This window comes from Lontra canadensis, unplaced genomic scaffold (genome assembly GCF_010015895.1).
Source record: "Lontra canadensis isolate GAN:19392208 unplaced genomic scaffold, GSC_riverotter_1.0 scaffold45, whole genome shotgun sequence".
NCBI lineage: Eukaryota > Metazoa > Chordata > Mammalia > Carnivora > Mustelidae > Lontra > Lontra canadensis.
This window is the reverse complement of record NW_022631039.1, coordinates 9,388,549-9,411,789: the sequence shown is the minus strand read 5'-3', so window position 1 is coordinate 9,411,789 and position 23,241 is coordinate 9,388,549. Positions and strand designations below refer to the sequence as shown.

General features: G+C 51.9%; 2 protein-coding genes across 7 annotated transcripts; one reads left to right on the top strand and one right to left on the bottom strand.

The window, feature by feature from the left end:
- The first annotated feature begins 484 nt into the window (after positions 1–484).
- On the top strand, positions 485–6,678 carry BUD31 (BUD31 homolog). Of its 4 annotated transcripts, none has more exons than XM_032872654.1 (5): positions 485–603; positions 1,059–1,157; positions 4,466–4,588; positions 4,808–4,974; positions 6,433–6,678. In XM_032872654.1, exons 2-5 carry the CDS (start codon positions 1,064–1,066, stop codon positions 6,481–6,483), a joined length of 435 nt encoding a protein of 144 aa, XP_032728545.1. In that variant the 5' UTR covers positions 485–603; positions 1,059–1,063; the 3' UTR covers positions 6,484–6,678. The 4 variants fall into 4 exon arrangements, with proteins under 4 accessions (XP_032728545.1, XP_032728543.1, XP_032728546.1 ...); XM_032872652.1 differs by having other exon boundaries at positions 1,037–1,157; XM_032872655.1 differs by having other exon boundaries at positions 485–608.
- Positions 6,679–6,748: 70 nt separating this feature from the next.
- On the bottom strand, positions 6,749–23,181 carry LOC116876467 (pentatricopeptide repeat-containing protein 1, mitochondrial-like). 3 transcript variants are annotated; one of them, XM_032872646.1, is made up of 9 exons: positions 23,167–23,181; positions 20,470–20,953; positions 17,539–17,679; positions 16,141–16,359; positions 13,726–13,827; positions 11,104–11,811; positions 9,834–9,950; positions 9,006–9,188; positions 6,749–7,304 (listed from the first exon to the last, which is right to left on the bottom strand). In XM_032872646.1, exons 2-9 carry the CDS (start codon positions 20,929–20,931, stop codon positions 7,122–7,124), a joined length of 2,115 nt encoding a protein of 704 aa, XP_032728537.1. In that variant the 5' UTR covers positions 20,932–20,953; positions 23,167–23,181; the 3' UTR covers positions 6,749–7,121. The 3 variants fall into 3 exon arrangements, with proteins under 3 accessions (XP_032728537.1, XP_032728538.1, XP_032728536.1); XM_032872647.1 differs by lacking the exon at positions 23,167–23,181 and adding an exon at positions 19,592–19,635 and having other exon boundaries at positions 20,470–20,645; XM_032872645.1 differs by lacking the exon at positions 23,167–23,181 and having other exon boundaries at positions 20,470–21,142.
- Positions 23,182–23,241: the final 60 nt, after the last annotated feature.

The following is a 23,241-nucleotide window of genomic DNA, read 5'->3' as shown; positions in this document are numbered from 1 at the left end:
GTCCAGATTCTGGCCATCTCTAGCTTCAGCATAGGGGAGACCTGTGCAAAGACCACTGATTAGCGGGTCTGGAGCCTCCCCATCAGAATCATACTCTGCCAGTTCTCAGCTTTTGCGACCCTGACTTTACCTCTAGAAGTTTCATTCCTCACCTGTAAGGTTGCTAATGGAGAATTGATTTAAGGAACCAGGGGATGTTTGTATGCTGGCGGGGAGGACTTTGTAAACTGCCCGGCACCCCACGGAAGGGAGGAACTGGTTGTTTGGGAGAGAGGAGTCTGCTCTGCTTCAAAATAGGAGATAATTAACCTGTGTCCTCTTGGCCAGCTAGGGAATGCTATGTGGTTTGAAAAATGTTTGTATATTTGTGCTGGCCTGTTGTATGGGCTTTATCTGACTTGCCTTTATGTAGTATTTGGGGGGGGGGGTTCAAAGACTCTTCGCAATCCAGCTAATTCACTCCTCTCATTTTACAGACAAGAAAGACCTGAAAGGGAAGGGACCTCCCCAGAGACACAGAGTAATTGGTAGAGTTGGTCAAGAACCTAAGCCTGTAACTGAAGAGACCAGAGGTCTTTCTGTTAGACTTCTTGGGAAGAGACGGTAAGGTACTTTGGCTTTATACCATCTTTTTCCTTTTTAAACTCCCGGTCTCTCGGCTCTCCCAGCCACAGGCTTTCTCACGCTGTATTATAATTACCTTCTTATTTTCTGTTTCCTTGCTAGAGTGTCATCTTTCCAATGACATAAGTTGTGTCTTATTGTTTGTTCTTTGTTCCCAACTTCTAGTATAGGGCCAGGCTCATAGGTGATGTTAAAGGTAATGGGAAAAATCTACTAAACACGTTTAATGCAGGCATGTTCCATGTAATTATAATGAAATCTTCACAATGGCCCTCTATGTAGTTTCTAGTATTCCCATTTTACGGATAAGGAAACAGATTTAGGGAAGGGAATGTGCACCAAAAGGGTGGTTGGTGAAGGCCTTTGGGGATTTCAAGTTCAGAAACAAATCCATTTAATTTTCCTCCTCCAGGTCTTTGCAAATTATCTTGTAGAAAAAATGCCCAAAGTGAAAAGGAGTCGGAAAGCTCCCCCAGATGGTTGGGAGTTGATCGAACCAACGCTGGATGAATTAGATCAAAAGATGAGAGAAGGTAAGTGGGGAGTTTCTAATTGGGTGAGCAGCGTCTAAGAGTCATAGGCTTTGATGTCTCCAGGGGTTAGGCAGAAATGTGAGTATCATATTGGAAGAGACAGCGCCACTGTGACCACTAGACACTGATCTGTTTTGTTTGCTTATTAACTCAGGAATATTAGGAGTTCTGGAAAATAAGATGGCACTAATAAAAAGGTCCTCAAAGACATTTTGGGGCCAACTTTGATACAGAAATCTTCGAGAATAAAGATCGAGTAGTCTACCTCTCATTATTTACTGTTTTGGTTAGGTACATATTTAGAGTCTTACAGAATATGTTTACTTGGAAAATCCTGTCCTTTTTCATGTTCACATTTTCTGTAAGAGTTTTATCCAGATTTTTCTTGTGGGTCTCTGACACAGGTTTCATCACTTTGTTTTTGCATTATCTACTAGTTTTCCAGAATGGGCCGTCTTCAGTTCCCTCAGAATGCTGTATGATCCTGAAATTGATGAATCAGTGTAGTGTGTTTTTAGAAATCTTATCTGAAGCCATGAGCATCTGTTGGCCTTTATGATCACAGTGTGACCACTTACTCAATTGCTTTTTAAAAAAAAAGAAAAATTTTTTTTAAAGATTTTTATTTATTTGTCAGAGAGATAGAGCACAAGCAGGGGGAGTGGCAGGCAGAGGGAGAAGCAGGCTCCCTATTGAACAAGGAGTCCAGCATGGGGCTCGATCCCAGGACCCTGAGATTCTGACCTGAGCCGAAGGCAGACACCCAGCCAACAAAGCCACCCAGGCACCCCTAAAATTTTTTTTAAGAGAGAGTGAGCGTGGGGCCTGGGGCCTCAGAGGGAGAGAGAATCTTAGGCAAGTTCCACATCCAGCACAGAGCCCGATTGATGGCTCGATCTTCCAACCCTGAGATCATGACCTGAGCTGAAATCAAGAGTCAGACACTCAACTGACTGAGCCACCCAGGCACCCCTAAATGGTTGCTTTTGTAAGAATTTTAAACTAGTTAAAGATCAAGCATAAACACTTGCATAATGAACATTTAGCTAGATTTTTTTTTAAGATTTTATTTATTAATTTGACAGATCACAAGTAGGCAGAGAGGCAGGCAGAGAGAGAGGGAAGCAGGCTCCTTGCTGAGCCGAGCCCAATGTGGGCCTTGATCCCAGGACCCTGAGATCATGACCCGAGCCTAAAGCGGAGGCTTAACCCACTGAGCCACCCAGGTGTCCGACATTTAGCTAGATTTTTAAAGAATAACACTTTAAAAGAATTGTTGCTGAGGTTTTGAAGTTAATGGGCCATTTCTTTTGAACTTTTTGGCATTAGCCAAGTGGCAAAAATCTAAATCTAGTCCATGCCAGGACACCCGTACGTCTAGTTTTCCACTTTGTGTTCCACTTTGTGTGCAGACCTGCATAAAACAACATCCAAGAATGTTCACATGGTCTTGTGAAAATGGGTCCAAAAGGGATTTTAAAAATGGGAGTGCTGCTCTGATCTAAAGATTGAGAAATGACAAAAGCACGGGGAGGGAGGCTCTATTTCCAGTTGCCCTATAAGCATGTTTGCCCCCTACCTTTTGAATCGAGATCTAGCTGACATAAAACACTGTATGTTTTAGCTGTATGTGATTTGATATGTCTGTATTATGAAAAGATGAACAATAATTTAAGATTCATTATCTTAGGGGCGCCTGGGTGGCTCAGTGGGTTAAAGCCTCTGCCTTCAGCTCGGGTCATGATCCCAGGGTTCTGGGATCGAGCCCCGCATGGGGCTCTCTGCTCAGCAGGGAGCCTGCTTCCCTCCCTCTCTCTGCCTGCCTCTCTGCCTACTTGTGATCTCTGTCTGTCAAATAAATAAATAAAATCTTTAAAAAAAAAAAAGATTCATTATCTTACAGTTTTGTTTTTTTTTTTCTTGTGAGAACTTTTAAGGCTTACTTTCTTAGCAACTTACAAATATACCATACAGTACTGTAAATTGTAGTCACCATTTCCCAGGACTTATTTATAACTGGAAGCTTGCTCATGTGACCCCCTTCCCCCATTTCACCCAGCACCCCCTTTGTTTCTTAGAGACTCTGATCAGATGCCCTGTTGTGCCTTCTTTGAGCACCTGTATAAAATGTCAGCCCCCACGTCCCCTTCTGCATGGTCTTTTTTGTGGCCTTTACCACTTGCTCCTGGGGGCCAGTCTGCCTCCCTGCCCTGGAACACCGCCCCCAGAGCTGCTCTGCCTGCCCCACTGCTGTGCCTGAAGGGCAGGCCTTCAGCCCACACAGGCTGCACTTGCTCAGTCCACAACACCTGCCTTTTGCCTCAGTCACAGAATCCTGTGTGTGGAGCTGAACTCCACACCCCAAGTAATAGCGTGGCCCCAAAGTTGGAGGAATGGAGGTACAGTTTTCTTGACCACTCCTTCCCTCTCTCCCTGCTGTAAAAACTGAGTGGAGGTAGTGGAGGTAGCAGGCAAAGATCAACTTGTAGCTGCTAACGGAAGGAATTGCACTTCAAACAGTCCTGTTTAAATCACGTGGCTTACTTTATCTTTTTTCAAGTCACAGCGCTATTGAGATGGAAGTCCTGTTCTGTAAAATGTGCCCTTACGGTGTTAGGGGGTGTTCATTGTTTTCAGAGTCGGGCAACCTTTACCTCCTGAAGAAACCCTTGCACCCTTTGGTAGTCAACCCCTTCCCGCATCCCCCCAGTTCTCCCAGACTGAGGCAACTCCTCATCCACTTTCTGTCCCTGTAGGCCGTCATCTAGTAGGTGGGCTGTGGGGACTGGTTTCTTTCACTGGGCATCATGTTCTCAAGGTTCATCCGTGTTGTAGTGGGTCGTTTCTTTTTCTGGCTGGATGATGCTCCGTGCTGTGGGGGGTTTTGTTAGTCCATTCTATCAGCTGATGGACACCGGGACTGTTTCTGCTTTCAGGCTGTTGTGAATACTGCTGTTTGCACGTTCATGGGAGAGTTTTTGTGGGCACGTGTGTTTTCAGTTTTCTGGGCTGTATACTCAGCAGGAGATCCTCTAGGCCATATGGTAACATTAACTTCCTGAGGAAGAGCCAGACTGTCCCTCAGAGAGGCTGTACCATGTTACATTTCCACCAGCAGCCTATGGTCCAATTTTCCCGCATCTTCAACCCTGTGACTGTCTTTTTGATGCTAGCCAAGCTAGAGGGTATGAAGTAGGATTGATACTTTATCCCTACTTACAAGAAAACAAAAACAAAAAAAACCCTGTATCCTGTGCAGTGACCACTGCCTGCCACAAGAAAACAAACACACACCTTTTTCTCCGCAGCTGAAACAGAACCTCACGAGGGAAAGAGGAAAGTGGAATCTCTGTGGCCTATCTTCAGGATCCATCACCAAAAAACGCGGTATATTTTTGACCTCTTTTACAAGAGGAAAGCCATAAGCAGAGGTAATGAACTCAATTCTCTCGGCTCACCAGCTTGAGTAGCTTTCACATTTACTTAATGGTTCCTGTTCTTGCAACCTCAGCAATTGTCAGTTTTCTTATTGGTAAAAAATGTGGGGAGGGGTCAGCATTGGCTAAACAGTCTCTTTAGTGAAGAGTAGTGATGGGCTGGGGCAGCTTTGTGATAGCACGGTCTGATGCCCTTTCCCTTCTTCTTGACAGAACTCTACGAATACTGCATTAAAGAAGGCTATGCAGATAAAAATCTGATAGCAAAATGGAAAAAGCAGGGCTATGAGAACTTATGCTGCCTGCGCTGCATTCAGACCCGGGACACCAATTTTGGAACAAACTGCATTTGCCGGGTCCCCAAAAGCAAGCTAGAAGTGGTAACGTCTCTACCCCTGTAATGGCTGATGATCGAGTTTGAGGTCACTTTTTCAGTTCCGAAGTTTGCCCTAGTTGGCGGCAGGGGACTGAACACGATTTTGCTGGCTGTCCTGTTGGCCATGCCCCGGGGAGTGAGTCCCTCTCCTGTATGGTCCGTGCCAGGCAGTGTCGCAGCTGCCATGTGTTAGGGGGCCAACGCCATTGCACCCTTGGGCAAGTTACTGAATTCCGTCCTCACACAGGAATTGGGGGTTAGGACACCTGCCCCCAAAGTGGTGGGGAGGGCTGAGTCGGGGGAGCTCAGGCCGGTCAGCAGGCACTCCTGCCCTTCCCCTCGCATGCTCTCCCCAGGAACGCTTTTCTCCAGGCCTTCTCCTCAGATGTATTACATCATAATTCTTCTGTCAGAACTTTGTTCTAAAACTTGACTGGGCAGCTCAGGAATGGTGCTGCGTATGCAGCCGCTGAGCTGACAGCGTCAGCTTCTCTGAAGTGAAGTGCAGGGGGAGGGAGGCAGTTCCTAGGACATTGGCTGTGGTGGCCTTTGAGGGCAGCCCCTTGGCTGACTGGTGGGCCAAGCCGGGCTGTCAGGCGGGGCTGCCCACCTCCCTGGTGGCCACCTTTCACACAGGTGCCTCATCACCAGTCCCTTGCAGACCAGTTCTAGTTTGTAGAGCTCTGGGCCAAGGGCTTTACCTCAGCAGGCAGCTCTGTCTCCCTGAATCGTCTGTGAAGTCAGGGAGGAGTGGACATCAAATGAGGGCCCAAGGACATCAGATTCTACGCTGAAGAATCTGGTTGCTGGTTTTCAGGTGGGGGCAGGGAGAGGTGGTAGAGTGGCGGAAGCCACCACACCCCCCTCACCCCGGGATTCTACAGTGGCATTTGATCAGGGGTGTTGCCCCAGCCCTGTGGCCAGAGTAGAGCCCACTTTGGTCACCATCTGATCTTGTGCATTTAGTTAAGGGTCTGGCTCCTCCAAAAAAAATAGAACAAAGAAAAATCTACATAAACCACTGCTCTAGGCCCTTCTGTTGGGCAGGCCCTCAGCCGGACATCCAGGCATACCCGGCCCAGTGGACAAGACTCTTCTGCCATTCAGATTCCAGTGTACATCCTCTGCCCCTGTGCCTCTACTAGAACATTCCCCAGCCCAGAAGCCCTGAGCCCCGTGAGCAGTAGCGGACCCACTTCCAGCTCACTGCAGGGTAGCTCATGCTCACTTCATGGAACAAAAGAATCATTCACAGACTTTTTTCCCTTCTGGGGGCCGGTACATACAGTGACTGCATAAATTAAATGCACAGAGGTGTAGCTTCAGTGTTGGCATCTGTCACAGAAGACTTTGTGAGGAGTGTCCTGTAGACAGTGAATGTCTGGTTGCCACCTTGTTGGGGGTGGAGCTGGGGGGGTGGCCCATGGCAGGAGTGTAGCATCTTAGCTGTCCTCTCTTTCAGGGCCGGATCATCGAGTGCACGCACTGTGGCTGCCGGGGCTGCTCCGGCTGAGGCCCTCAGGCCCAGACCCCTCTTCACCCTGAACTTTTGGACTTCGTGGGTTTCTGCCTGTCGCGCCACCCCCTTTCCTAGGAGCAGCTCTTCTCGCAGAGCGGTGCTCCTGGTGTGAGTTGGAACACCGTCTCTACGTGTAAAGGCTTTGGTGTTTCTCAGCTGTGATTTGTAGAAATAAAATTTCTAAACCTTCTGCGTCCAGCATTTATTCTGTCCGAGAGCCAGCAGTCTGTGGACCCCAGTGCATGAGCGCCAGGCCCTAGAAACTGGTCCCCTCGGGCCTCCATCCTGACTCTACCTTTTAGATGCTGTGTGACTGTGAGCAAGTTCACTTTCCTCATCACTGCGGGGACGGCCACCTCCCAGATGAGGGTGACCGGAGATGGTCTGTTAAGGTGGGCCAGGCCGCTCTCGGACCTGCCATGAACTTGTCAGGCACCCTGGGCCCAGCGTGTGTCCTCATACCAATGCCTGCAAAACGCTGCCGCGCTCACTCCACACGAGACCCTTCCTCAGGCTTGAGGCCACACGAGTACATGCACAGGCCTGATGTGGAGAGGCTCCTGGGGCTCCCGCGGGGCTCTGTAAACAACACGCCCTTCATCCCAGCTCTCACGGAGGCCCAGTGCCTCCCATCACCTGCCTCCATGGCCTCCGTCCACATCGGCTTCTGTGATGGGGTCTTGGTCCCCCTGGTGCTTAGTCCGGAACTTCTGCCACGGGTGGGGGGTTTCCTCTGCTGGCATCACTTTCAGCCACTGCTTATAATAAGCTCGGAAGCCATCAATCTTCTCCAAGTAGGTGTTTTTCCCTTTGTACTATAAATGGAAAAGCATGGGGTTCAGAGGAGACTTTAGTCACTGCATGCTACCTACGGATCATCCCAAACCAAGGCAGCCAGCTCCGGTCTCAGGGAAGCTGTTCTCATTTCTAGGTGGTTAAGAGGGGAGGGCAGGAAAACTATGGATACTCAAGTCACCTACTGTCAAGAAACAGCTGCTGTGGGGCAGACCACGTTCCTATCTGCTAACAGTCCCTTGAAGTCGGTGCTGCTGCGCTACACCCAGGGATGGCCCCCTGGCCCCCCAAGCTAGAATCGCTGGGTGCTAACACTGCCTCACAGCCTGAGCGCCTCCCCTGTGTCCTCTCAGCACTGCTGCAGTGGTCTCCAGAGGGGGGAAGAAATGGAGGAAACGAGAGGTTCGGCAGATGCTAAAAGAAAGCTGGTAAAGAAATGCATAGAAAAAAAAAAAAAAGCAGCCAAAAATATATTGAAGATAAAAACTTAGCCCACGTGGACAAACAGCTGGATTCAAAAGATTTAAGAATTCCAGAAGTTGTATGTATCTAATCCAGCCTGAAAGTACATAAAACAAAAACTCGACAGGGACAGACAGAAATAAGTCCCCGTCCTAAGGGAACAGGAGTGTGATCTAAATCCAGTAAGCTTTAGGCCTGCGGTAGGCTGGTATCTGGACTGAACCTGAGATGATGCCCTCAGAACACTGCACCACGGAGTGGGGACAAGTCCACTAACCGGAAGATACTTGCAACGTGGAACAAAACATGAGAATCCAGAACACAGGAAGATCCCTGAAGAACCAGTAAGGCAAGACTAACCGCTAGATGTTCAGATGCCCAGTTATGCCCTCTGCCTGGCGTACACTCTGCTGCTGTAGATTCTGCTCAGATTCTGACTGAGCCCCCAAAATGGCCCTCATGCGTTGCACCTGCACAGTTGTCCCTGACGCCATACCTGGTATGTCCCTGCTCCTCTCCCTCTCTCCCCACTGGGATGGTGTTCCTCCAGGCCACAGCTGCCCTGGGGGCACTCAGCATGGGGGACTCCCATGGACCCTACATCCGAACTCCCCCAGCCTGCGATCCTCAGCACAACAGGGAGAGAAGTGGCCGTTACAAAGCAGACTCTATCACGGCCTGGCTGCCATCCCCATTCACTGGACGAACAACGGTCTATACGGGGCACCAGGCAATGGGCAGGTACTGGGGAGCCAGGTGAGCAAGGCGGTCAGTCTCCAGCTCCAGGGGCTTATGGGTTCTGTGAAGGTGACAGTCACCTGTGCAGGTGTAATTACTGGCTGTGAAACACAGCGAAAAGGAACAGCGCTGGATGTGAGGGGCAGGAGGGAGCAGCAGGGCATCCCTGAGAACAAGCCATCCAAGCTGAGACCAACAGGGTGAGGTGCCAGTTACAGGAAGCGGGCAGCCTACTCAAGGCAGAGGGAATACAAAAACCCCAAGGCAGAAGAGGCTGTGTCATACAGAAATGACGGAAGACCAGTGGGACTGACAGTGAATCCAGGAAGAGTGACGAGATGGAGTGGGCCACAGGGACTCATGGGCTGTGGTTTAAGGAATTTGGGATTTCTCCTAAGGGAAGCCACTGACAGTTTAAAGCAAGGGAGTTCCGGCTCTGGGAGGCCAGACCCAGGGGGGTGGGCAGGGGGAGGCAGAGCAGTTAAAGAGAGGACAGGTGAGTGAGAGGTTGGCACACACACCCGATCAAAGGAGGGCGGGTACTGGGCAGCAAACTCCAGCTGGCGGATGACCACCTCATTCACAGGGACCCTGTTCTGCCTCATGTCCTTCAAGATGTCAATGAGATAGGTGTAGTCCAGTTTCTTGAGGGCCGCGTTGATGAGGGTGCTGTAGATGTGGGTGTTGGGGGTCATCTGGGATTTCTGCAACAGCACAGACATACGATTAGCGAGGTAATGGCAGCCACTGGGACAAAGCAGCCCTCTGGGTGCGTCAGGCCATTCAGGCCTGCTCTGCAGACCAGCCACCAGGCCAAGAGTACACCCTACTCCAAAAGGAAAGTACACGTGCCCTGCACTGTAGGTCCATCCCACCCAGCCCCAGGGACCCTATCTTCCCTGGCCTGAAGAACTTACTCGGAGATCAGCAGACCCAGGCAGTAAAGCACATGCAGAAGACCACCTCCTCGGCTCTTGCCTGTGGGTTCACTGCAATCCCTGCTCCCAGAATGCTGTAACACCCCTGCTCTAGTCATGCCTCCTACCCCTCCAGAGTTGGGGCCAAAACCTGTTCCTCCCCACCACCTCTCCCCCCTGCAACCACCTTCAAGACTCTAACACCCTGTTTTCAATGCCAGATCCTGAAGCAACTTACCAGAGTCTACTTTCTCTCCAGTTGGGCCAGTGACCTTTCTACACTTGAAGCTAGAATGACCCCACACTCCCTACCCCCATGCACACTGTTTGGGCTGTTGGGTACAGAGGTCTGGGGGTTCAGGAGGGCCCAGCTTTCCCCTTGAGCATCCCTAGTTAGCACCATGGGTCCCCCCCAGGCCTGGACCCACTCACCTTCATGTCTGCAAGCAGCTGCAGACCATCCCTTGGCCTGTGGCACCCGATGGCCAGGTTGCAGAAGGTCTGCAGGTTGGGAACAATGCCCCTCTTTGCCAGGAGTGGCAGCAGTGCCTGTGGGGACAGAGACAGCATCCCTGGAAGCTGTGACCCACCAAGCCTGGCAGGAGTCTTCTTAGTTGAAGGCTGTGGGTGGCTGGAGACCTCGGGGGCACAGTTCTGCTCAGAGGCCTCACCACTCCATCCGGGACCACACTGGATGAGGGTCTCAGCCTGGCTTGCAAGCATGCAGCTCCCCAGAATTTAGCTGCTCTGCGAGGACACCCTGCCTTCCGAACCATCTCCACCATGCCAACCCCCTGCCCCGAGGTCCTTCATATTCCCGTGTCTCTCTGCTTCCCTGCTGGCTGTCCATCTAGCACTCGGCCCTTCAACGTCAACTGAGCACCAGTGGTCTCCCAGGCCCCTGGCCCCACAGTCCAGGGTGGGAGGCAATGCCAACAACAGCGTGGGACGTAAAGCTGAGGCTGTGGGGGCTTGGGGATGAGGAAGAAGATGCCCTAGTGGCCTGGCTGGCTCAGGGAGGGGCTCCGTTGTGTTTAGCTAGTCTAGAGAAAGGCGTGCTCTCCACTGAGGCCCTGAAGGCAGAGACTGTATCCCTGTCACCTTTGATGCCCACAGGAGCCCAGCTCAGTGCTCTGACCAAAGAGCCATCACACAGACACATGGACAAAATCGCATGAGGGCTCCGGTGCCCCATCTGTGGAATGGGGGTAGCCTCGTACTGGCAGAGCCTTGTGGTGTGGTCAGTGGAGTGAGGAACAGATGGGAAGCTCTTCGAATGGGCATCTAACACAGAGGGCTGTATCAGAGTGTGTGTGTGTGTGTGTGTGTGTGTGTGTGTGTGTGTGTGTTGGGGAGTGTGGCCGAAGGGTGGGGATACTCCTGAGCCACCAGGCTCTTAGGCCACAGGTCCCAGAGCCCCTGCATACTTTGTGCTGCTCAGGCGGTGTGAGGATGTCTGGGGTCTGCCATCTGTGAGCTCCTCGGTGAGGACAGGCAGCGCAGCCGGCCGCTTCACCCCTCCATTCTCAGCTCTGCCCAAGTCCAGGCCCAGAATGGAGGCTTTAGTCAGTCAGCTCACCTACCGCAGGAAGGGGTGACGCCCCCTGCAGGGCAGCCAGGTCCTGCAGTCAGAAAGTCTGAGGAGGGAAGGAGAAGGAGGGGCCCCGGGGTTGCACCTGGTGGCTACCTCCCAGCCCCTCACCTTTGCCCCCTCCAGATCACCAGACTTGCTCTTCTTCCTCATCAGGGTGTTGAAGAATGTCACGTCGGCTTCCACCTGGTACGTGTCCAGGACGGTCAGCAGTGAGGACTCTGAGGGACTCCCAGGCGCCACCACCTCAGCCAGCAGCGTGAGGGTTTTGATGTTGGGTCGGAGCCCATGCTCTTCCATCTTGCCCAAGAAGCCCTCTAGGCCCCCCATCAAGGCCAGCCTGTCAGCTGGGGTGGTCACAGTCCCAAAGGAGACCACGGCTGGGGAGACTGGTCCCAAGGTCAGGAGGTTAGCCTCCAGCCCGCAGGGAGAAGGTTCTGGGGCCAAGCAAGTGAGGGCCACCTTGTGGTCGGGCTCTGTGCTCCTTTCCACCTCAGGCTGGGCCTTGCTGGGGGCTCTGGCTTCGAGAGGCTCTGGCAGGCTCTCAAGCACCTGAGAAGATTCCAGAAACAGCTGCCTCTCCAAGGCCTCCACATGCAGCCTGACTGACACGCCATCGTTCACCCGAGCCCGGGCTCTCCTCCTTGCCCGAAACCCACGTGCCAGGGGCTGGAGCATGACCGTCTCCTCCCTGGGCCTCAGGAGCAGTGCTGAGGCCACCTCTGGGTCCCCCAAGCTGCAGTCTCGAGCTGCCCCCAGGAGTAGGTTGTAGCCGTGCTGACTCGGCTGGAGCCCCAGACTCAGCATCTGCCTCCATACCTGCCGGAGAGAGACAAGCTTGGCTCCGAGACCCTTCTCAGAAGAGCCTTCAGCACAGCAGACACAGAGAGTCAACCACTGCTCGGCAAGTGCAAGGGGCACCAGGAGAAGGTGGACAGCATCAATCCCAACGCCAGGCTCCAGAGAACTAAGAATCCTAAGGATCTGAGGACTCCCTGGGAGATCTCACGGGGGTGCTACTCCTTTCCTCTCTAGCTCACCCCTAAACTGTTCTCCCACTTTCATCTCTCTGCCCTCTCCCAGGGCCCCTGTACTGGGAACAGACTCTCCCTGGTCTCTGCCCACCTTCTCTGCACTTCTCTGGGGAGGGATGATCACAGAGGCTAGGTTCTGGAAGAGTCTAGGCTGACTCAAGAACCGGATTCGGCAATACTTCCTGAGCTCCCACCATGGGCTCTGCCTCATGCAGCCTCTGGGAAGGATGAGAGCACAGGGCAGGCACAGCAGAAGGGAGCTCAGCGAGGAAGAGCGCCTCCCAAACTGGATGCCTGAGCAGCCCTGTCTCCTATTGAGATGAAATCATTTTCACCCCACAGCACGGTGCCTAGCACAGTATACACTCCACAAAAGACTGCTCTGACCCCATCTAGGTCCCTCTGATACCCAGACCACGCCATTGCTAAGATGCCAGGAGATGTGATACAGGGGTCACTGGTCACCCTGGATTCTTTGTCTGTGAGCTCAAAGGGCAGCCACATTTAGGGGGACAAGACCTCACATCCGACTTCCTGTCCTCGTCAGGGCTAAGTGTGCAGACAAGGCAGGGGCTGGTCAGGCCCACGTGGGTACAGCCTGCAAAAGGACCACTAAGCCTCAGACAGAGTCTTAAGGAGGGCAAGGATCTCAGCAGGCACCTTCACGGGAAAACACGGACAGAACTGAGGCTTAGCAGGGATTTGGGCTCTAGGAGTCAGACGGACCTCGGTTCAAATCCCAGCTCTCCTTAATAACTGTGGACCTTAGGGCAGCTACTTAACCTGTGTGAGCTTCACTTCCCTTGTTCGTGAAACACGGCTGACGCTGCCTAGCTTGAGCAGCTGAGTAAGTGCACAACACAAACCAGCTATCAGCATTACAGACTGTTTCTAACTAGAACAGCTCTAGAACAGAGATCTGGATCTTGGCTGATTTTCACTAGAAAGCTACTGCTTCTAGAAGACAGGAAAGCATCCGTCCAGGGCTGTCCCAGATCACTGGGGCTCAGCCTCCACGTGGGTTAACCACCTGGGGGTCTTGCTGAAATGCCAATCCGGACACAGCAGGACCACGGTGGGGCTGAGACCCTGCTTTTCTGACAAGCCCCCAGGTGAGGCTGATGCTGCCAGTCTGTGGGACCCACTTTAAGATGGAGGGCCCTAGGTGAGCTCTGGGTCCTTCCCACCTATGGTACCGCTGCTAATACCGCCACCCCACAGGACTGGGGGCGGGGGAGGTTCTCTCTGGGGATCTGAGGTGGAATCAGAGCTGTGTGTCTCAACTCATGTCCGGGAGAACCTCCCAGGACTACATGCAGACCTCTGGGTCCCACGTGCAGAGATGGTGAGTGGCAGCCCATTGGGAGGAGGGCCCAACAACCACTCTGGGTAAGATGGTAAGCTCTGCTAATATGAGCTAGCTGCCCAGAAGGCCACTTGGCGAGAGCAAGAGCGTGGGCTGTGCCCTCACTTGGAGGCAGCCATGCCGCCTCCGAGGTCCTCCTCCCCCTGCCATCTGGAGAATGGTGGGCAGCAGTGTGCTTTGCAAAGGCCAAAATATTGCCAACATAAACCCACCCAGCATGGGGCAGCCACAGGTGCCCAAATGCCCATGTGATCATCATTTGCGCCCGACACGGGTGCACAGGGGAAGGGGGGCAGCAGGAGGGGCAGGAAGGCAGAGCTGGGAGGGACAGACCTGTAGGGCATATCGGAAACCTGTCTTCTTGTCCTGGATGCAGCCCATGAGCAGGTAACTGAAGGTCTCCTCTGTGACTGCATGTCCTTTCTGGACGATCTCCTGGAAGAGGGAGTGGAGGCTACCGTGAGAACCTGTGGCAGAGCCCAGGGCCTGATAGGTCTGATTCAGGGCAGACAGTCCTGGGGCAGGCCCCAGGACGTGTACCTGGGGCAGGCCCCAGGACGTGTACCTGGGGCAGGCGAGACCTGAATCTGGCTCTAGAGTGGCTGGGAACCAGCTCCTGAGCAGACCCATCCAACTCTGCCTGCATTCCCTGCCCCTCTCCTTCCAGGCTGCTCTTCCTGGCTGATGCATCACTTCTGGGTAGCCCCTCTGCGAAGACCATGCCAGCAGCCACTTTTAGGCCCTGTGCCCGAGACACTGGGACCACAAAGAGCTGGCTTCAAGTCCCAGCTTTGCACACCTGTGAGTGTGGGCAAGGCAGGAAGCTCCCTGGTCCCAGCCCCATCTGTCATGGGCATGACCTACCTCAGAGGGTGTCTGGAACAGCCCCACAACAGACTGCGGTGTCTGTCCACGGCATGTGCTCGAGGTACTTGTTACCCCTGGCCTCCCTCAGACTTGTCAGGGTTGGCCATTGCCTTCTTGAAACGTTCTTCTGCCTCTCAGCCCCTCAGGGGCTCCTCCTTGACCTCTCTTCCTCTGTCTTGTGAGCGTGGCTGTTCCCAAACTACCCCACCACTGCCACTCTCCCGTCCCCACCTCTGTCGCCAACCCTGCCACCTCAGTGAGATGTTTTGTTTGTTTAAGATTTTGTTTATTTATTTGACAGAGACAGAGACAGCGAGAGACAGAATAGAAGCAGGGGAGAGGGAGAAGCAGGCTCCCTGCTGAGCAGGGAGCCCTACGTGGGGCTCCATCCCAGGACTCCAGGATCATGACCTGAGCTAAAGGCAGACACTTAACTGACGGAGCCCCCCAGGCGCCCCTCTCAGTGAGGTTTTAGTTCGTGCTCCCTCCTCCTGGACAATCACAGCTGTCTCTTAACTGTTCCCTCTCCCCCACCAGCCAGAGTGACCTGCATAAAATATCAGTGGCATCTCTGGACAGGTCAGAGGCCTATCAACCACACTGCCCTCTTCTGGAAGCTTCAACCACCTGCCTCTCACATGGCACCCTTCAGAGGGATCCGTCTCTCTCAAGGAACTCTCCAGGCTTGAGACCCCATGATCCTGCCTCTCCTGCCAGCTCAAGGCAGCCAACCCAGGGTCTGGTCAAAGGCTGCTGTGCACCATGCGGTGCCTGGACAGCTCATCAGGTCGTCTCTCCTGCCAGGAGGGGGGACCTCACTACATGCAGTGAGGAAATATGTCAGTCAGCAGTGGAAAAAGCAAGACAGAACCTAAGACCAGAGAGCAAGTGTGCCCATGGGCCTGAGGGAAGACAAAGCTGCCAAGGGTGTGCCGAGGTTCTCCTGAGGTTTGGTTGTCGGGACCTAGAGTCTTCCTGTAGGTGTCACCTCATGTTTGTCTCCCTCCCCACCCTGAGAGGGCAGAACCACCAGCCTGCTCATGCTCCTCCCTACTTAAACCCCCTCACTGTCTCCTCTGAAACTGGGAATAAAAACACTCCTTACAGCTGGATGATAAAAGAAGCCACAGGGTGCGTATGCGTGGCTCATCTGGTCCTGATCTCAGCTCAGGTCTTGATCTCAGAGTTAAGAGTTCAAGCCCCGAATGAGCTCCGAGCTCCAAGCTCCAACACGGAGCACAGTTTTACAAAAAGAAAAAGAAAAGAGGGGTGCCTGGGTGGCTCAGTCGGTTAAATGGTTGCCTTCAGCTCAGGTGATGATCCCAGGGTCCTGGGATCGAGGCCCGCATCAGGCTCCCAGCTCAGTGGGGAGCCTGCTTCTCCCTCTCCCTATGCCTGCCATTCTGCCTGCTTATGCTTTGTCTCTCTCTCTCTCTCTCTCTCTCTAATAAAAAAATAAAAACTTAAAAAAAGAAAAAAAGAGGCTTTGGGCCAAAGGGCCCTCAAAGGCCAAAGCCCTGACACAGCCAGGCCCCTGCTCAGCACTCCCATGTCCCCCTCCCCTGCTTCCCTCAAACCTGGCACCTCCTGGAAACCCAAGGATTTTTGTTCCCACTGCTCTCGCTGAGCAGGAGGCCTTGAGGCACTTTGAAGCCCTGCCCCTCACTGTGGCACCAAGGAATCCCACATAACAAGTCACAGCACACACAACCCACTGCCATCCTAGGGGCAGGACCTCTTTATCCGTCAGACTGAGGCCTCTGAGCATTGCTGAACCCGAGCCTGACTCCTTATCAGCTCCTGAAACCTCCCATGAGGGACACAGAGAGCCACAGCCTCACATCCGCCGCGTGAGACCGGTCCCCCACGGGGCACCCTCACCTTGAACACATCAAGGCACATCCTGAGGTCTGCACACATGGCAGCCATCTTCAGCAGCGCATGGTACGTTTTCAAGTTGAGCTGGAAGTTTCGGGCCTGCAGCTGCTGCCGGAGCCTCAGGGCGCTCTGCAGAGCAGAGTCCTTCCAGGGGGACTCGGCACAGACGTTGAACAGGGCTGTATAGGTGGCATCTGAGGGCTCCAGGTCCCGCTTTTTCATCTGCGGAGATGGGAAGACACCTGGAGGCGGCTCTGGGGTCAGCTGCACATACAGGTGACAGCCAAACGGAGGGAAAGCTAGAGAGGACCCCACTCCTGCATTAAACAGGCCCATTAGCAGGGCCAGTGCTAAGGCGGGGCTGAGTGGTGTGTCGGAGCCTCCTTCTCCCAGACCCTGACTTGGCCTGAGGGCCTCTGAAAACGGACACTGCATCCAGACGCACCAAACAGAGTCATCCTCAACACGGCCACCAGCCACTGCAGGCTGGAGAGGGTTTTAGCAGGATCCTCCTGATGCTTCCAGGTCACCCCGACTCTTAAGACCCAAACAGTGGATCTGGTCTGGGAAAAGGCAGGAGGAGACCATCCAACCCCAGCTCCAGACTTTACTAACTGAGGGGTCACGGGCCAATTAGCTCCTGGTTGGGAAAATGCAGATGATACCGACACCGTGAAAGGCTGTTGCAAGGGTCAGCTGGGAGAGTGGCCCTCAGACCAGCAGTGGCCAGGAGCATGTCACTGCAGCACATCTCAGGACACCCGGCGTCCCCCGGCCCTGCAGAGTCACAAACCACAGGTGAGGCTCCCGCTCTGCTTCTCAAACCCTCCGGGTGACCGAGGAGGCTGGAGTCTGAAAGCTCCGGGTAAAGCCAAATGCTAATATGGGGATCAGCTGAGGGACGGGTATTTGAAAACTTTCTTTACTGACTTTGCAGCTTTGGTATAAATCTGAAATTGCTCCAAAATAAAAAGTTTATTGAAAAAAAAAAGCAACAAATTGATAGAGAACAACTTTTAAGAAAGAGGGAACTGCACTTCTCTGAGGTGACAGGTAGCAAGTCACTTAAGGATGCTCCAAATGGGCGGAAATGCTGCGACCACACCATGAACTGAGAACCACGGCAAACGCCCCCTGGCACCAGCCGCCCCTCACTTAGCACCCGAACGCTTTTCTGCTGGTCAAGGAAACCCCCTGCCGCTCTCCACCATGGCATTTCATGAGGTCTGTTAGAGGTTAGTCAGCTTATCATTTATAACAATTCCTCCCCCTTGTTTCTAGCCAGAGACGATCCAGCCTCGAGGACATCCATCGCAAATGACAAGAAGTCTTGCTGGGATGAAGGATGAACCCAGGAAGGAAGCTCCCCCTTCTGGCCCCGGGCCCCCCCTCCCCACTTACATCATTGTAGAGCCGGAAGGCCTTCTTCAGGTATCCGGCCCGCCCACAGCCCCCGATCAGCACCGTGTAGTTGCACTCGAGGGGCTGGAGTCGCTCCTCCTTCAGCATCTGCCGCTCAAACAGGTCCAGGGCCTCGGCCAGCTGGGAGGAAGGGAACACGGGAGGAGGCTCAGGGCAGCCTCTGAGACCCTCAGCAGAGGGAGCGAGACTGAGACTGAGGGACCCTCCTGGGCCTGCCCAGGAGCCACACAGCCGCCCTGGCCTTCTGCCACCAGCCTCTTGGTCCCTGTGCTCTGCAGTAAGGGAGCTTCGTGGTGGCCAGGAAGAAAAGCCCACTAAACTCCCATCACCTATGAAGGCTCTTGGCCCCACCGCCATGTCTGCCTTCCCTCCAGCCAGATGATGAACTCTTTGAAAGCAGGGCCATCCATGTCTTTGCCTCTCTGTGGGCCTACAGTAGAGCCAGAGCCTGGCTCTCAGTAAGTCCTCAGAAAATGTTAATTCTGCAAATCCTGGGATCTGTCCTGCCCTTGCTTCCTGGTTGACCCCATCCGTAGTGCCAGTCCTCTGGTTCTAAGCGGGAATGGGAGACCACATTCTGCAAAGGTTGGTAAGCACACTCAGGGCCACTGTGCTGCACGATCGCGGGGGGGCCATGCATAGCAACAGACTCTTGCGGTGGCACAAGACAGCAGCCCCAAGGGACCAGCTTCCACTGGCTGCAAATCCCTTTGGCCCACAGTCATCTCTACCCCATCCCTACTCCTTATACCATCCCATTTAAATCCTTGGTTCACCCCTTTGCAAGTTTTTGTTTTTTTTTTTTCCATCCAGTGGTTTAACAAGCAATGACTGAATCCTGCAAGGTCTATTTGCTAGGGATACAGCTGTGAACAAGAGGGAGCTCCTTTATGGGACACATCTTCTAGTGTGGAAAGACAGATGCCAAGTGAGAAAACTAAGACAAAAAAAAAATACTGTGTCAAATGGTGTTAGGTTTTTTGTTTTTGAAGATTTTATCTATTTATTTGAGAAAGAGAGAGAGAGAGAATGAGAGGGGAGAAGTTCAGAGGGAGAAGCAGACTCCCCGCAGGGCCAGAGCCTGATGTGGGGCTCAATCCTGGGACTCAGAGATCATGACATAAGCCAAAGGCAGTTGCCCAACCAACTGAGCCACCCAGGCACCCTGGTGTTAGGTTTTAAAACAACAAAGGAAGAAGTGCCAAAAGAAGGGGATGTGAGATTCAGTTTTAGATGTGACAGCCAATCAGGGCTTCACCCAGAAGGTGACAGAACAACAATCTGAAGGAGGTGAGGGAAGGAACAACACTGTCTATGAAAACAGCCAGTGCAAAGGCCCTGAGGCAGGAGTGTGCCTGAGAGTTAGAGTTGGAGGAGCAGAGAGGAGGCCGGGATGGCTGTAGCACCGTGAGGGAAGGGGAGATAAGAGTAAAGAGGTAGGAGAGATAAAAGGAGACCCTGCAGGCTTCATAAGCTATTGTGAGGGCTTTGGCTTCTCTTTATTTCTCAACTTTTAACTATGGAATGGTTCAAATGTACACAAAAGTAAAGAAAATAGTATAACTACAATGGTTATTAACATGTGACCATGGGGTGCTTGGGTGGCTCATTTGGTTAAGCATCTGTCTTCAGCTCGGGTCATGATCCTAGGGACCTGGGATCAAGCCCCGCGTCAGGATCCCTGCAGACAGCCTGCTTCTCCCAGTCCCTTTGCAGCTCCCCCTGCCTGTGTTCTCTCTCTTTCCGTCAAATAAATAAATAAATAAATAAATAAACTTAAAAAATGGCCAATCTTGTTCATTCATACCTTGTACTCCTGCTCCAAACTGAATTTTCTTATTTTTAACCAGGCTCCACGCCAAAATTAGAGCCCAACATGGGGCTTGAACTCACAACCCTGACATCAAGACCTGAGCTGAGATCAAGAGTCAGACACTTCACTGACTGAGCCCCTCAGGCACCCTGAATATGAATTTTTTAAAGCACATTTCCAGACATTACATCATTCATTCCCCAGATCTTTAACACACACCTCTAAGAGATTTTTGAACATAGATGCAATGTCATTATCAACACCTAGGAAAGTGAGCAGCAGTGTCATCGAACACATTAAGAGTCCTGGAAGGGGGGCGCCTGGGTGGCTCAGCAGGTTAAACCTCTGCCTTTGGCTCAGGTCATGATCTCAGGGTCCTGGGATCGAGACCCGCATTGGGCTCTCTGCTCAGTGGGAAGCCTGCTTCCCCCTCTCCCTCTGCCTCCCTCTCTGCCTATTTGCTGTCAAATAAATAAATAAAATCTTAAAAAAAAAAAAAAAAGAGTCCTGGAAGAGTAACATCATCTGCTTTAACAGCGTGGCTCTGTGCTTCGCACAGACTTGGAAGGAGGGGGTAAGGGCAGCAGGGAGCCCAGTGGCAACTATGATAGCTGAGGGGGTGAGGATAAGGTGAGGCCTGGGCTTCCAGGGGTAGCACTGCGAGAAGTGTGAGGACTGGCAACATTTTGAAGCTCCCACTGGTGAGAGAAAGAGAAGAATTAGGGACAGCCTGAAGGCTTCTGGCCTGAGTAGATGGAATGATGGGATCGCCATTTAGTGAGATGAAGACAGTTCAGGGAAAACAAGGCTGGGAACCGAACATTAAGGCCCGTATGGGTGAGTGTAAGGGAGCTGGTGGGGTAACTAGATATACAGACCAGGAAGGCTGGGCTGAAGGTACTAACATGAGAACTACAACAAGGAGCAGGAACCCCAAATGTCAGGTGGCTGGTGGATCGCCTGGCGCAGCACCCAGGGTGAGTGAAGACAGAAGAGCCCTGAGCATCCAAATACTTAGAGATCAGGAAGGTAAGGCAGCCCCTCCGAAATACTGGGCTACCAAGGAAGTCGAACCAGGAATCCCAAGGTTCCCTCACCTTCCCTTCTCTGATCAGGCGTTTGCACTGGAAGAAGTACCAGTAAGGCGTGTTTCTCCGGCCCCGCCATATCTCTGGCTCCAGCTCCGTTTCCTCGTCTTCAGCACTCTGTTCCCTGAGCCGTAGGTTATACAACCGGGCTGTTGATTTTTGGAACATTTTCCTCGAGGAGTACTTGTTGGAGAGGGTCCCAAAGCTCTCTTCCTCTTCCTCCTGAGAGGCCACGGGGTCAGGCTGGCTCAGGTCAGAGCTGAGGCTGCTTGTGTTCTTCCCATTCCCCTGGCCAAGGGGCAGCTGCGAGGGGGAGCTGCTGCAGGGTCGAGTCAGCCCCGAAGCCCTCAGCCGTGCAGGCCCCTCCCTGCCTCCTGTGCATGTGGCTACGAGAGGGTTAAGGTGCTGGAAGGCAGACAGTCCTACAGGGCGGAGTCCAGAGAAGAGCCGGGCCAACTTCGGGAGGTCCATCTCTGGCTTTCTCCTCCAGGGCCTGGCACAGGTCAGAAACATAATGAAAACTACTGGGGTCTGTAGTCCCGAAAGGCAGAAAGAAGACAGAGAAGTGGTCACAAGCCCGAGTGCTGAGGCTAGAAATGCCTAGGTTCAGATTTCATTTTTGCCAAAGAACCATCCGTGAGTCCCTGGGCACTTGCCACTATGGTCAGTCTCCTGCCTGTGAACTGGGTTACCTAAACCTAATACCCACACAGCACTGTAGCAATGATCGAATGAGGCCTCCAATACACAGCGTGTGGCACGGTGTTGGAAAGTAAACCACTCAACAGACGAAAGCTAGTGGTATTCTCAAGCTATGATCTAGGAGACCAGGCACTGAAGTTAGAGCTGAGTTTGACTCCTGGCCAGAGCCGTGTGACTAGGCCCATTCCTTGACCTTCCTGTGCCTAGATTTCTTCAGCTGCAGGATGAGGACGATCCCACCAACCTCACCACAAGGTTATAAAGATCAAATGAGATGTTTTTAGTACTTCTCATTTAACAGGTATTTTAAAAATTGTAGCTATTTTAATATGTTACTAAAAAAAAAAAAAAACACCATTTTGGGCCTCTGCACAGGGAAGTTAACTCAAGCATGGCTTTTCTGCAAAATTTGTGGATAAACGGGCTAGAGTTGGGCTGTTAATACACTAACTACTGGCCACATGCAACTACTGAACACCTAAAATGTGTCTAGTCTAAATGAAGATATGCTTTTAGTAAAAATCACACACCAGATTTCGAAGATTTCATACCAAAAAAGAAGGCAGATTAAACACAATAATCTTGGGGCACCTGGGTGGCTCAGTGGGTTAAGCCTCTGCCTTCGGCTCAGGTCACGATCTCAGGATACTGGGATCAAGCCCCACATCCCCCTCTCCCTCTGTCTGCCTCTCTGCCTACTTGTGATGTCTCTGTGTCAAATAAATAAATAAAATCTTTAAAAAAACAAAAGAAACAAAAAACAAAATAATCTTTCAACATATCGAAATGATAATTTGGGGTATACCAGGCTAAAAAAAAATTTTAGTATTAGTTTTCACAATTTGTAAGCTTTGTTTAATGCAGCTACTTGGAAATTTTAGATCACATATGTGCTTGCATTCTATTTCTACTGGACAGTGCTACGCTAGAGATCCTGGTCTGCATACTTAAAACTCTTCAATAAAAAAATATCAGGGGGCACCTGGGTAGTGGAGAGCTCAGCTTCTCCCTCTCCCTGCTCTCTCCCTACTTGTGGTCTCTCTGTCAAATAAATAAATAAAATCTTTAAAAAAAATAAAAATAAAAATAAATATCAGGGAACCCCTGGGTGGCTCAGTCATTTAAGCATCTGTCTTAGGCTCAGATCATGATCTCGGGGTCCTGGGATCTGCTTCTCCCTCTCTCTCTGCCGCTTACTCTCTCTCTGTCAAATAAGTTAATAAATCTTAAAAAAAAAAAAAAAGAAAGAAAGAAAATGTAAAATTACATATGTGCTCATATTATATTTCTGTTAGAGTGGCAGGCCTCACCAGATGTGCAATGGTAAGGGCCCTCTGTACTAGTGTCAGCGGGGTGCTGGTCAACAGAGGCTGTCTAATATGCTCCCCAGACCTGGGTTCACAGGCAGCCCAGTTCCACAGCCTGCCAGTCTCACTTTTGCACTCAGCTGAACTGCTACAAGACCCTCAGCAAGTTACTCCCCTTCCTGAGCCTCATTTATTAATCAATCTGCAATCACTTCAGAGGTCTAATTTTACATTTTTAAGTAGCCACATTAGATAAAGTGCTTCTTTTTTAAAAAAAAGAAGGATTTTATTTTTTGACAGAGATCACAAATAGGCAGAATGGCAGGCAAAGAGAGAGGGAAAAACAGACTTCCCACGGAGCAGAGATCCCAATGCGCGGCTTGATCCCAGGACTCTGGGATCATGACCTAAGCCCAAGGCAGAGGCTTAACCCACTGAGCCACCCAGGCGCCCCTAGATAAAGTGCTTCAGTGCACTAAATGAAATGCAGCGCATTGCAAGAAAAAACCCCAATGATATTGAAATAAGTGTCAAGACGTTAAAAAAAAAAAAAAAACCCTCCGATACAAGTACACATGCTGCTTTTTTGACGCTTTAATACCAAGATCCTGCCGTCCTGTCACAGCAGTGACAAGCTAAATGATAGCTTGTGGTAGCTACAGGCACTCCGTCTCTAACCATAATTTACACTCATCACCATTAGAAACCCGACTTAGGGACGCCTGGGTGGCTCATTGGGTTAAGCGTCTGCCTTCCACTCGAGGTATGAGTC